Source organism: Lampetra planeri, chromosome 9 (assembly GCF_965212315.1).
Source record: "Lampetra planeri chromosome 9, kcLamPlan1.2.h2, whole genome shotgun sequence".
NCBI classification, from domain to species: domain Eukaryota; kingdom Metazoa; phylum Chordata; class Hyperoartia; order Petromyzontiformes; family Petromyzontidae; genus Lampetra; species Lampetra planeri.
The window spans coordinates 9,614,693-9,629,523 of NC_136115.1; the positions used below are offsets into that span (position 1 = coordinate 9,614,693).

General features: G+C 39.6%; 1 protein-coding gene across 1 annotated transcript in view; it reads right to left on the bottom strand.

Annotated features, from left to right (window-relative positions):
- Window positions 1–14,831, bottom strand: part of LOC144720660 (netrin receptor UNC5C-like) — a 141,779-nt gene that overhangs the window by 54,492 nt on the left and 72,456 nt on the right. Inside the window, exon 6 of the mRNA XM_078597583.1 lies at window positions 4,634–4,801. Coding sequence (XP_078453709.1) covers window positions 4,634–4,801 — 168 coding nt within the window. The remainder of the gene's footprint in view (window positions 1–4,633; window positions 4,802–14,831) is intronic.

Sequence of the window (14,831 nt, forward strand, 5' to 3'; positions counted from 1 at the left end):
AATGTTTAGCATCTATACATGCTATGTACGCATATAATGGGCAATGGACAGATTGCGCTTCACACAATCAGAATACAGAGACTTTCATTCTCCCAGTGTGAATAAAATGGTCTAACATGATCAAGTGAAGCCCGCTGTTGTCTCTGCACGCTTGAGCCTGGTAATGCATGTAAAGGCATTCTAATCCTCCATGACATTTCATTCTTCCATCTGCAGAATATCTCCAACATCCCCCACATCTACTATTTCCTTAACCCAGCTACGACTGAGACCAGCATCCCATGCCTTCATCATTTCTCCACTCGACTATTTCCCTCTACTTTTTGGTCGTCGTCCCCCCCCCCCCCCCCCACAAATCTCTCGTCTCTAAAACTTCAGGCGATGCACAAAATGCTGCTGCCAGACTTCTCGTTTACACCCATGAACAAGACCACATCACCCCAATACTTAACTCCTTCCATTGGCGCCCAATACAATTCTGGATACATTTAAAGATCATTCTCGCCATCTTCAAGATCCTCCATGCCTCTGCCTACCTCTCATCCCACAATACTCCCCCCACACTCTCTTTATTCTGTCGACCAAGCCGTTCTGTTCAAGCTCCCAGCCAACCTCTACTCAGTGGGAAGAGGGGAGTTGCTGTTTCTCCTATGCTTCCCTTGGCGGTCTGGAACTTTCATTCCCCCAGCCATCCATGCTGTGGAGTCTGTGGACATCGCTCGCATACAGTCAGTCTTCATGTAGTTCTCTGTCTACAACTTCCTCTCTCTATAAAAGAAATATTCCCACTGTTTCCATACAGCCTCTTGAGGTGTATTCACATGTGTATGCTATATTAATCTAAATTGTATTTTATTATTTAGTTCATCTTCTAATTTAGCATTTTAGGTGTAATATCCTGCTTCCACTCAATGAGAGATACTTATTCATGAAAGGATGCTCATAATAACGGGTAGTACTTGTTACTCAAATGTTTATTTCGTGATGCTGTGATGAAAGGCAAGTAATCAAATGCGTTAACGAGTATAAAGAAATTATCAGCGGCTGTCTCTCCGAGCCAACATTAACATGCATCCAAATTGTGCTGGCAGCACTGCAGTTGATTAAATCAGTTTCCCAAAGGAAAATTCATATTAAAAAATCGCAATGAGTAAGCAGATAAATAAATAATTTACAATCTAAAACTAATCAACAAACAATGATGTATAGCTTGTAATATATCAGTATTGATATTATGTAAATGTTACCATGAAAATGACCTAAATTTCGCTGTCACTTTGAAGTTTGAAAGGAGAGTTGTGTTAAAGCAATTATGCTACTTTTAATAGCATTAAGCTTCCTACATTTTTATTTAATTTGGAAATTTGGAAATTTGTTAAAAATCTAACTGTAATTGAAGGCAAAGCGTTCAACTATCGCAAGCAAACATGTATCCCTGCTCAAACGACCACTGTGTGGTCGGCTCATCTGTTGGCGACCTTGAACGAGTGGTGTCACATGGGTGACACCTCCATTTTATGAGTGCGGGCTACCTGACTTCACGGGGTGGTAGTGTCGGGGTACAGAGGGAAAAGGGTGAAAGGGAGAGTTATGGGAATGGGAGGGTAATGGAGGGGGGGGGGACATTTGGACTGAATAGTACATTGCGATAGATTGACGCAGTCATAGGCTGAGAGGAATAGGAAGGTTTTTAGCCTGGACTTTAAGCAGGCTAGAGATAGCTATGTAGATGGTGAGAACGTAGAGGATTCCATAGAGTAGGATTAACAGCACCAGAGAAGCTGACTTGGTGTTTTTATAGTAGGCCTTGATTGTTGGAATAGAGGACATGTAGAGTTGAGTAGAATGATGTGCGAGGGGAGAGACATGCAGGGATAAGTCCATGAACTTGTCGCTTATGTGGAATTAGTTTGAGGGCCAGTGAATTCATGTGAGGGCGAGGATGACGAGGTTTAGTTTACAAGTGTGGTTGAGGAAGCTTGTGAGATATTTTCCAATAATCTGATGTTTGGGGGTGAGGGATTTATCTAGTTGCAATACTCAAGACAAAAGAAGATGATGCTATGGATGAATATATTAGCCACGAAGTCAAACATGTAAATTATGTGTGTGGGATAGAGGAATGAATGTTACTTAGGCAGACATTGATTGGAGGGGCAAACAGATTTCGGCAATCCATCTAAAGCCACATGATCGGATACTGGAAGCGAAAACCTTGCTCATAATGTGAGATGTGGCAGAGGCAAGAAAGCAATGGCATAGTGTGGTACTATTAGTGGCACAGGCAATGATGACTTTTAGACCTTGACCAAAGTGCCATTGGAAAATGGGTCTTTTAAAAGTGACGCAGAATTTGTGTTCTATGATTTTGTTGAGAAACTATGTTTAGCTGATGTGCATTTGTTAAAAAGCACTCCCAATAATTATTTATGAGACAAAAAAAACAAATAAGACAACACCGACAGGAGTGTGCACTCTGCACACAACACATGAGTACAGAACATACAGAGATATGATCGTCCCCAATGATAGGAGAGATGTGTGCTATCTTTTCAACCCCGCATTTGATTTGCTTGGTCAGCGACTTTAATGAATTGTTCAACACAATGTGGCAGGCTCACATGATTAATTCGACCTGATGTTTTTGCTCCATCAACATTTTTTTTCTTACAGTTAGTAAAAAAATATAAATTAAAACGAGGTTGGTACAGAAATTAGTTCGTCAATGAATCAACCAAGAGCAGCAGGATGAGAATTATATCCAAATTTTTCACCAACTGCAATTTGTTCTGCTTCAACATCAATAATTTTAGTCTTGTCAAAATCATAATTTGACACAGGGCAATACAATACAACATAACATCACAAACTATTTAATGCAATATGACTTAATTAGCCACAATACTCTCTTCATTTTTTACACAATGTTTCTTCATAATAGTCGTGCGTTTAAACTCAATTAAAGCACAGCAAAGGCCTCTTGACCACTGCTCGCTATATTTATCTCATTCTTTACAACCCCATAGGGGATGGTTGAGATCTTATAGCACACAGTTTTGCATTCCTGCTGACAATGCCACTGTGGCTATGACATGTTAATCATATCGTGAGATCGTCTGCGGGCCTTTTACCCTGGGTTCATTTAAACGTGGCTCGTGCTGAAATTTACATTGTGTGCTATAAATATAGCATTATGTATAAATTGATGCATTCGAAAAGAGATGATGAGGGCTGGTGCAAAACGGATATATAATGCACAATTGTTTGTAGTTCATGTGTGTTCATTTCTCAGGGGGTTTCATCTGCAGCAGCCATTGGCAATTCACTGCCGGTTGATTGCCTCATCTCGCTGACGCGAATGTGCACGCTCATCTGCGGCTGAAATATGATGTCAATCTTGCGTAGCCCTAATGTCATTGTGCCACTGTTCCCTTTGGTCATTCCCTCGTGTACTTTGCTCATCACAACTGCCGTACATTTACTTGTTCAGTTCATTTGTTGATGTCCCTTGATGTGCCCAAGGGCGAGATGCTGAAGATGTGCGATTATTAATAGTATTGGTTCAATTATTAAAATTAAAATATTAATATTGTTATCATAATTAACACATGAGCTAGTCAGGATGGCTTGGGACGTTCCTTCCGCTACTCTTAAGATCTTTGACAAGTGGCTTTAGTTGGGCTGTTGGTGCCCCCGCCACTTTGCACCAAATTGTAAGACTCCTTAAAACATTGTCAGGTGTGAATTACCTAAGTTTCAGCAACGCTTAGTTCCTAAATGCACTGGGTTGTAGAGATATTGCATTTCTTTGTATCTTAACATAAATGTTATTAAAATCAACGTATTCATTGACGTGCTTGACGAGTATCATGCTGATCACTTCGTGTGAGCCACCAGAATGTGCTGCTGATGCACATTAGAATCTCCCCTTTTCGCTATTTTATAAAGTGGAAATTTTTCAATAGCGATTTTGTACACACTACATTGGCTATTGATGTTAATTTGACATTTTACAACGAGAATTAAAGACCTTTAATTTAATATTGTATTTGGAATGTGTGGATGCATGCGATTGAGATACAGACATTTTCCTGTGAAATAAACCAAAATTTTTAATAATTGTGTTGAAAATACCACCCAGATTAACCAAGTGTTACATATGGGCATATGCAGATATTTGCTCATCTGCCTATATAATACGTTCTTAAAATGTGATACTGTATGTGTGAAAAGTTGTACCATTTGAAAAAACCACAACATGAATTCATATTTTAAAAAGTATCAGAGAGAGTATTTAACATCCACCATAACAGTCCAACATTCCTTCATGGTTGACAAAATGAGCACAGCTTCATCATAACTCAACAGTGGTTGTAATATGGATGCACTGTCCCTGTCAAACGAATGTGAAATATTCACCAATGAAGCTGAGCAGCGCCCTTCACTCGTTTTGACAGGGAGACACTTTTACTTTAGATTTTTGACTATATAGCAAATAGCACATTCTAGCAATTCACCAAAAAATATATTTGCATATACGACCATCAAACAATTAGTTAAATGGGGAGCACGCTGTCCCACCAGCCGACTAAACTGTTTTACTTAATCATCATAGCAACTGCCCATATTTTACCAGGACACGCTGATGTGCAGGGCGTGTTCTCTGATGCCTGCCCATCACAGAAGGGCCCTCCGTTGAGAGGGGCCGGGTTGGTGCAGGTTCGGATTCTCTTCTGGATGCCGCGGCCACACTTGCTGTTACAGGGCGCCCACTCATTCCACAGGGACCACCCCCCTTCCACTGGCGAGAAAAGCCAAACATGCAGGTTCAATTAACACCATAGACAACTGATGACATTCTAAACGTGCTACGCTTACCGATTGTGTTGAAGGTGTATTTACAACAACCCTAACTTTTTTCTGTGTTTTATTCTTATACTTGTTTAACCAGGACAACCTGACTGAGTCTCAAGGCTTTTTTACAAGAGGGTCCTGCCAAATGTTTTATTATTGCAGTATGGGGCGATATTATTAGGTGTAATCCTAATTGAGCAATTTACACAATTTTTCAGTGTTGGGACGTTTTCTGCGTATTGGTTGGCTAGGTATGGTGCAAAGGAAGTCCAAAATACATACATATACCATTTTACATGTTTTTTAGGAAAGAAACCAGAAAACTTGGAGAAAACTCATTCAGAAAAGGTGGAGAACATACAACATATACTTCACATACATAACTGTCATTTATCTTCACAATTTTTCAGGCTCATTTGTAAAAAATGTTTAATCATTTTCTTTGTTCGTTTCCATCGGTTATCTTTACTATGTCAGCAAAAAATTTGAAATAATTTATATTTTCTTCATTAACCGTGAAATAAATGCTGCATGCTTCACAGTGGACGTTAAAAATCCCGTCACGTTATTTGAAAATTAGTAGGCCATGCATGTTGACATCATCGTCCAAATTTTGCCAAATTCGAAAAATTACCTACTAATTATCTAATTGGGTAACATCATCCTCTGCTGACACCATATACCCGTGTGTGGAACAGTAATTCGTGAACACCTCATGCTGTAAGAGCAGTGCGGGATTATCTTAGTATAAAAAGTAGCATATGCCACACTTTCAAGGGCCCCGTGCTAAATGCTTTCAAGCTATCAATTCCGGTTCAGTGATTCTGCACTTGCTCTATTACTATAGTACCATACTGCCTTCAACTTTTATGAACGACTGGGTGTTCAAGATGAGCGATTTGTCGTATTATCTGGCTGTATAGCAAGTGAAAAAATACAATTACTTTTCTATGCAACCAAAAAATTTCTGTGTTTTAATATTTACGTGTTTTTTTTTATTTAGGGCCCCTTTATAACATATGCTATAGGCTCGGCACTAGCTTAATCCGGCACTGCGTAAGAAGTGAAAATACCAAATGTACTCATTATTTCATTTGATTTATATCTCCAAATACATTTTCATGAAATATCTTCTAATGCCACGGAGAGGGTATCTTCTTTCCAAACTATTATTCTCATGATTATTATATTGTGTTGCTTAGTTTAATGAGCAGGTTGGAGTGCTTTTGAAAAATCTAATTTTATAAGGTAGAGCATTATTCAATCAGTGCATATTCCATGCTACGACATATGAATCATAAACTTGGACAATGATAAATAAAATTAAACAGATTAACGGTTTAACAAGGAAGCACTGGCTAGTTGTATGAAGATTGGTCAAATAACCTCCATGGTGTGTAGAGGCCCTTCTCTGGCCTTGGATTGGTATTGGGCTTCACGTCGTGGAAATTCTGGATACGGCAAGGAGAGTATAGATGTGTCGTTAAACCTGCCACCACCCGACACAGCCAATGAGTAAGGTTTGTGAAGTAAACAGAACGTTTACGTGACAAACCTGGCTGTGTCGGGTGGTGGCGAGTTTAACGACACATTTATATATTTACGCAATCTAACACAAAAAAACCTGTATTATGAATATTGGTCACGAAAGCTTACGTGTTAAACTGAGCAAGGAGTGTGTTGGCACGTTGGTGAGCACACTGCGTTTCAACCCGGTGACCTGAGTTCAATTCCCAACCATGGCCAACATCAGTGGGGAGTGATATGTCAACTCGTTCTGGGTACTCCCCATCACCGACCCATGCTAACTAGCGTGGCAACATATGATCATAAAGCCATCATAACTGACATGGAATAGGGAGGATTTCATCCAGCAGTGCATTTAAAAGAGGCTGTAAATTATTCGTATTATTTGCTGTAGATTGTAAACGTAGCAATGGTGATGTCAACCTATCCCATCAGTATAGAGGGGAATATAGCACCATAACTCAACACAGGCACCCGGTGCAGTGAACTGAACATAAACATACAGCATATGCCGACCTTCATTAAGGGCGATAAAAATATAACCTTCGTTTAACAGAAGCTGCCCACGTATGTGGAATTTTGTGGCATGGATCAATTTTATTGGCGGTTCTGTTTTAAAAAAGAGTCTGCTTTTGCAGGTTGTGTTGTTTTTATTTTCAGGACATAGAGCTACGTGGATGGTGGATATGGTAGGTTAAATGGGAGGAGCTACCTACGTGTGGATGTTATTCATTAAACTTTGTTATAGCCTATACATACCAGTGTCATGCCCAAAACCAGAATATTGAATTATGCAGAATTACAAATGTAAGACAATATTCTTTCTTTCTGATAGCTTGCCAGTGCAACTCAGATCTATATTAAAGGAGTCCAAATGAAAATGCCTAATGGCAATTATAGGTAAATAAAATGGAGTGTTGGTGTAATGCTTTAATTATGTAAATGTTTACATGTTCAATAAACTTCATTACATTGACAAAATGTGAATTGAATCTAATAATACCACAAATGAATCAAAATAAGTTGTTAAAAACGTTATAACAATTTCCGGACGAATCCATACACAGATATTAACTTACTGTTTTATTGATATCCATGTAGTCGAACCCTGGTTCAATTTAGGAGCATACAGCTTTGTGAGGCTGGTGTGAATGTAATTGTTACACCTTCTGCCTCGTTGTGACATGCTATATGACTAGCTGTCAAACAAACAGAAAATTAACTCTTTCAAATGTTCACTGTCCTAAAATTAAAGCCTCTTTTTTTTGCACAGGGTCCAGTGAGAAATGTGAACATTGCCTCGATTACCAATGGGAATGTGCAAGTTTTTATTTCAATGCCATAAAAATATGTTTTTTCATGGGTCATTTTAATGTTATCATTGGAAATTTCAGACAATTCCCTTCATATTCACGCCATTCTCATCTGACAGATACAATCGAAAGTGTGGCACGAATATAAGTAACTGCATACACCATTTAGAGCCCTTGTGTACTCACTGTTTCGAGTTTATATGAAAACGACTGATCATAATTGTAGTAGATGACCTGCGGAAGAGTCCTCATCTACATCGTACGAACGCCACTTGCCATAGTGTCACAGCACACTTCATTATCCAACATCTACCTCCATTACCATTTTTTAAATCGCATTTGATTCACAATGTGACACGTGATGCAATGCATTTGCTGAAGCATTGCAGCCTCTCACTCGATGGTAAAAGTCTATTCCTCCTTTGCAATCTGACCCATTATATCTCTCTTGGAACGCATGTTAAATGGAGATTAAGTAAAACATAAGTAAGAAACCAGCCAGAAAATCTACATATCTGCAAATGGATGCCGCATGATGTATAACAATTAAACTCATGATCTTAATCAAACACAAATCCCAAGCCTTGTACCAAGGCCCAGTTACATTAACAGAACGCTTAATGTTTCCAAAAAAAAAACTTTGCAGAATGCCTCCATTATCAGTTACACATAACTTGAGAACAAGACATTGGTAAATAATGGTGGAAGGCATTTGAAAGCACCTGTCATGAAATAACCACATTGCCATATGCCTGCTGTAAAATATTGCTGACCCGTTTCTTTTCCCAGTTATTTATGATCTTCAGGCTTCGTTGGTGACTGCAGAAAATCTCTGCAAAAGTGAGGAAAGGCCTATCCATCATTCATTAAATAAAGTCCTTGCGAGAGGGGACCAATTGTTCTGAATCCGTGGCTTTAAACTGAGTTCCATGAGCCTAGCATCCTCGATGAAAAGCCACTCATGTGGTTGAAAAGAAGTTACATTTTGAGCAAAGGCACACGACCAGGTTGTTTTGCCAATTATGTTTCAGGATGTAATCGCACGTCTGTCTTGGTGCAATGTAAAATTGATACTGCCACCTCACACGGCTTTAATAAAATACAGATATAACTTGACTTGGCAGGTTGGAGAAATATATATAATTTGTATTTCTCTCTTACACCATATAACACATGGTTTCGTTCCTCACATATGATATACTTTGTTAATAATAATGATGCCTGACTATAATAACATTACTATTTTGTTAGAAGGAGCTATGGAAAGTATAATGCTGCTAAGGCACACTAGATTAGATACGTCAAATGCTAAAGAAATAATATGATGGGACTCAGGCCTTTGGTTTGCATAGGAGAGAGGCATAATACTTGTGTTCAAATATGGATTTTGTCACATTGGTTCATAAAAGAAACAAGCATCCTTTGCGTTTGATGCCTGCATAAACGTTACATTTCAATTCCCTTCAACTTCATTTTATGAAGCAGCTTATAGGAATTGCCACCTAAAATCACTTTACAAGGTTATAATAATCCAAGGGTAAGGTTGCAGTACAAAAAACAATCTATAAACCCACCTAAAAGTATCTATAAACGAGTTTAATTTATGGAAGAAAAATGATCAACTCGACAATACAGGTTTCAAAATAAAATAGAGCAGAACAGAGATCGTGGATCTGTAATAAATATGACATGGGTAGTTATGATACAAAAGGAAGGCTAGAGCGAACAGAGGCATCTCAAATTTATACTTCAAAAACATAGAAGTGCCCTCTCTAACAGTTACTGGTAGCAAGTCCCAGAGAAGGGGTGCATTATACCTGAAATATATTTAAGCATAAGACGAACAAGCAAACCAGAATCAGAGAATATCAGGTGCTGCATTGGAGCATACGGAGTTAGTAGATCGCTGTGGTATACAGGACCAATGCTGTGAAGGGAAGCAGATTTTGTATGCTACTATTGACTGGATATGCAGCCAATGGAGACTAGTTGGGTGTGGTGTGATGCGATCACAGTGCTTACTTCTCATAAGGTTCCTGGCCGCTTTGCTTGGCATCAGCTAACACGCAGAGCTTCACGTGTGAGTGCCTTGAAATGGTTCAAAAGTCTCAAAGGAGTTGAATAAGCCCTCTGATATGGGCCGTATCCCTTAAAGCCAACCAGCCATCTCCAGGAACAGGTATTTCTTATAAATCTCACACATCATAGTAATCCAAAGGCAAATACTCAATACTACATTGCTATGTAAATGGGTAAATCGGCATAATATTCCGCCTTAAGTGAGGGGTTGGTCTCTTCATAAGTAACCAATGTTGACTTGCCCCAACGTGATACTACTTCATGAACCCCAGAAGGATAATGGGTTCAGTCATCCCCTGAATTTTTTTTAAACTTACAAACGTCTTATTCGGAGTAATTTGCTCCACCAACAGTGCCCATACCTGTCAACCCATATGGTTTACCCGTATTTTTGTGAAGGAAAATTGAGTTTTCAGGTCCGTACGGCATACAGCCGTTTAAATAGGGTAAACATAATGTTTTTTGTCTATTTGTTTATGTTTCTCCCTTGTGATGGAACTTTGTAGAATGAACGTTGATATTTATAAGGGCACGGGGTGACCAATACGGTCTCAATTGGTCTGTAATAAGGTAGGCACTGATAAGGGGTTGACAGGTATGAAGTGCCACATTGGCAAATATCATATGAGTGAGATATTAATCAGTCACGTCTCATTAAATTGATCTAGAAATTAATAAAATCACTCTTTGGTTCTTTCGGTTAAGTCACGTCTAAAGATAAAATAATAAATTAAAATAATGGCATATTACGACGTTTCGATTGCAACACAAGCAATCATCCTCAGGCATAAAAGAAATAGCAACAAAAATCTAACTAGAAAACTATTCTTTTATGCCTGATGATGATTGCTTGTGTTGCAATCGAAACGTCGTAATATGCCATTATTTTAATTTATTATTTTATCTTTAGACGTGACTTAACCGAAAGAACCAAAGAATAATTCCTGCAGTCACGAACGCTCCAAAATTAAGATTAATAAAATCACGTTTAAAAGGTTTAAATGGCGCATTATCATGGTGAACACACCACCGTGATAACCAGGTCAGCCACTGGATTCGAACCGTGAGGCTGTGGAACGGGCAGCGAACGTGCTACCACTGGACCACATCACCACCCCAAAGTGACCATGCTGCACTTCTCTTGAATTATCGTCTTGATGCAATGGATTGCCATATATGGAATGGTGGTGACAATGTTTGCGCTGCAACCGCACCTTCAGATGGAACCCATCCATATTTTACCAGGATGGAGAAGGTTGTTTCATTTATATCAGCGCTGCCTTGCATATTATCATCTCGCATCTCGCTGTCTCGCATGCCTGCCACTTTGCATCATGCCAATGGCATGTTCACTGGTGTATAAAGTCGCTATTCGGTGCTGCTTAAAAAGCATAATACTTCAAGCGACGCAACTCTAGTTTTACCCAAAACATCTTGGAAAGAATCTCAGCATTGGGTGGTTGCATGAAACCTTCCTTGCATTTCTGACCAGAGTGTCGGTTGCTCAACGTGACCCATACAGACTGAACGTTAAAGCCTCCACCAACCTTAGTGCGAGTCTCCACAGGGAGCTGATGCAATGCATTAACGCTGTTGCTGTACAGCAGCATTAGCACTATGTATCCGTTTCACTGCTAAATAGCCTCACAGCATATTTGAGTAGCTTCTCTAACCCACACATACACCTTCCAGATTCTCACTAAATGCAAATGTAATCCTCTCATTGGAAAATAAGTAAACACTGTAATTGTGAAAATACAAGTTAAACGGTCTGACCTGACAAATATTGCAATTATGATCATTTCAATTATAGTCGTGTGATTCGTCTAAATTATTCATACAACCAAATAGAAAGCTGTTATTAGAGGAAGTAAGGATGTTATTTTCTTAACACGTTTATTTCACCATCGCAATTACAATTACATCTGTGTATTTGCATGTTTGCATAGAACTAAGCATACGGTGGCATATATTTACTCTTGATTATGAATGTTATCTGCAAGATTAAATAATAAAGGGGACAAATTATTATACATTATTTTGCATGGCGATGTGGAAGCAAGAAATTATTGAGACATTCTAACCTCTGTTTCCTTGATCAAGTTTCATATATATAGCATGGCTTAATATTTATCACTTATACATTGCACAGGGTTGATAAATAATCAGCCTAGGGAAGCATTTTAAACAATGAGTTATCCAGACACATTACAAAAAACTCTGCTATCTCATGCCAAACACCTGTAAAAAAAATGCACAAACAATGCACTATTTCACAAGATAGGTGTCTACACATTAGACCTAAGCCACGATGCAAATTGAAGTCCCAAGATAACTTGCTTCACGAGTTTTTCCCTACACTGGCATTAGTCATACTCCTACGGAGACGGGTGATGAGAAGTCATGGAAGATTGAGCGATGGAACAGGATACAATCCAGGCAATGGAGATAGATGGTGCATTCTGCAGCCATCACGTTCAAATTGGTGGAAAGACATCTACACAGCAAAATCGCTAAAATCAGAAGTTGGTGCTTCAGAATAGGAGTTGAATACTTAATGTATAAATAGTACCAGAGGGGGGTTATAACTGTCGAGTTAAAAAACGTGAGTAAACTAATCGTTTTAATCGTTCGTAACGTATCACAAATAATCGGAAAATAATGTGTAAAACAGCCAGCATTATGAGCAACATAGAATAGCACCAAGAATCATAATTAACCCGTTCAGCCACTGTTTGTGGCTGAATTGTCGCTGAACAGGTTAATAGTATAGCCACCACTGCCCGGCTATGGCCTATTCTTGTTAATCATATTTGAGGATAGTTGATGCCTACTTTGAAGCTAACGGCGCGTAGCATTATTATGATTATTATATATTGCAGTATGTATGTATGTTGAACTTCTTTAGCACAATACGTAGCCAACCGCGTTAATCGGAGGTGCATGATATTAATTCGGGACCATCACTGGATTCGAACAGTGAACCTTTGCAATAAGCGTCGAACACGACTGCTGGGTCGTGCCTATGCAAGGGTGAGAGTTCGAGCAGGATGCAAGGGAAGCAGATCATACTGATATGCATTTTGTTTGGCATTTGACATTTAATTAGTTTGACTAAACACTGCCTTTGTCCGTGCTCTGAGTTGTAGGGCTGCTTCAGCTCTCGAGACAGTGCCGCTAGGCCTTGTGTATCAAAGTAAACAAATTAAGGTGTATCTCTGCTCATACAAACAATAGTGTGCATCCATCTTTGTTAGTGGCCATGAGTGGTAGAAATTCTACATTTACATGGCAGGATTTAGTCTCTCGGCATCACGGATTAAATTAAAATCCACTGCTTGGTGAAGGCCATTGTGTAGGTCATGCGGATTATTGACAATACTGCACGACGCTGGTCAATCTAGGTTCATGAAGTGGGAGACTCAGACCCGTTAACATATCACCTGCCATAGCGCCGCTACTCAAACATTCCTGTGATTGGCAAAATGTAAATACGATTACACATGCATGATTTGGTGTATTTCCCACGTGAAATTGTATGTATCCATTCCAAAAAAATAATTCTTCATTCTGAATGCACATTGTAAAATATATTAAAAACAATTTTTGCACTTGTAAGAAATTACAAATAATCTCACTCAACAACTTAGCTTACCAGAGCCTCGAGTCCAGCATTTCCCAAGCTGTTTTAAAAGGAATCAACCGCCAGAATCTTACTGTGTTTTTCTTAATTAAATGTTTAGGTGAGTGCAATGCGAGGCCTCTGTTTGTGATTCCTGCCAAGACCCCTTCCTTAACCCCATTTAGGGTGCTCTGCTCGGGACTGCACTCTCATCGGTTGTGCAGATGACTGAGTTATCCACTCTCTGCCTATCTGCTGAATAAGCCTTCAGGGTTGGGCAAAGCTAAATTAAATTCAAAACCAAATTTATGCAATGGCTTATATATATATAGAGTTACAAGTGATGAGAATCCAGTTTTATCTCAGGTGGAGGCTCGTGAATCAAACCTCGGGATCTCGGCAGTGCTGGCTCACTGCTCTGAAAGATATTAGTCCCCCGAGCCACCTGACTGCTTTGTTTTATGCGATTTTATATCCGACATCGCCAAACAGAAATCAGATAGGCAATGCGGTACACAGTTGTAATCAAATGAGTATCGGCATGTTCACGAGGCACCTACGTTCAGGGTTAATAGGCAGTCAGTAGATGACAGCACAGAGGGTAGGCTGCTTGCTTGTCTGTTTCGATAACTTTAAAAGCGTCAGTGCTACTCTCTTAGGTGTTGTTTGTGGGTAGCATGATTTCCTTCGCGAAGGAATAGCGGTAACATCTGAAAGCAGGATTATCATAAGTCTGGAGGCTCTGCACTAATGATCGTGATGTCCTTTGACCAGCAAGGCTCATCTTGTTTTCAAGCATCTCGATCAGAAAGGCCCTACTTGGGATTAGTTGGCCAATTGTTTAAGGATAATGTTTTCAGAAAACCAGAGTAAACGGAGAAGATCTACAAATACAAGGAGATAACATGACTTATGAACCTACTTGCTCTCCTGTCACATAATAGCACCGCAGTTTAGGAGTCTCGTGCCTTATTTCCATGACAATTTAAATATAGACCTGAGTCATGCTGGGCTGTTCATGGAATGTGTGGTTCCATGGGTTCAGCCTCTTCCTTCAGTCATACATGCCTCCTCCTCCATCCCCTACACGGCTGGAGGGTAGCAATTGTAGCTTTTTTCAAACAGGATATGACACATGGTACGGTTTGTATTCACTATCTAAAACAGGGCCATATTCTTAGTTAAAAAAAAATGGTGCTCATATTAACCTATGTGAGAGACGCGATTTACAGCGTGCGTCTCTTCCACGATGACCCCATGACATCAGAACCGTTTCCAAAGGCTGCCCAGATAAAAGCGGGTGGTCCCCTTGGCAGAGTAAATTAATTGGCAGAGCACATGGCCCCCGTTAGATCTCACTTGGCTGGGTGAGGCCCGCCTTGGGAATTCAGGCTTGGCCCAGCTGGCCCAGTTTGTGAACCAGACCGGACCTACTA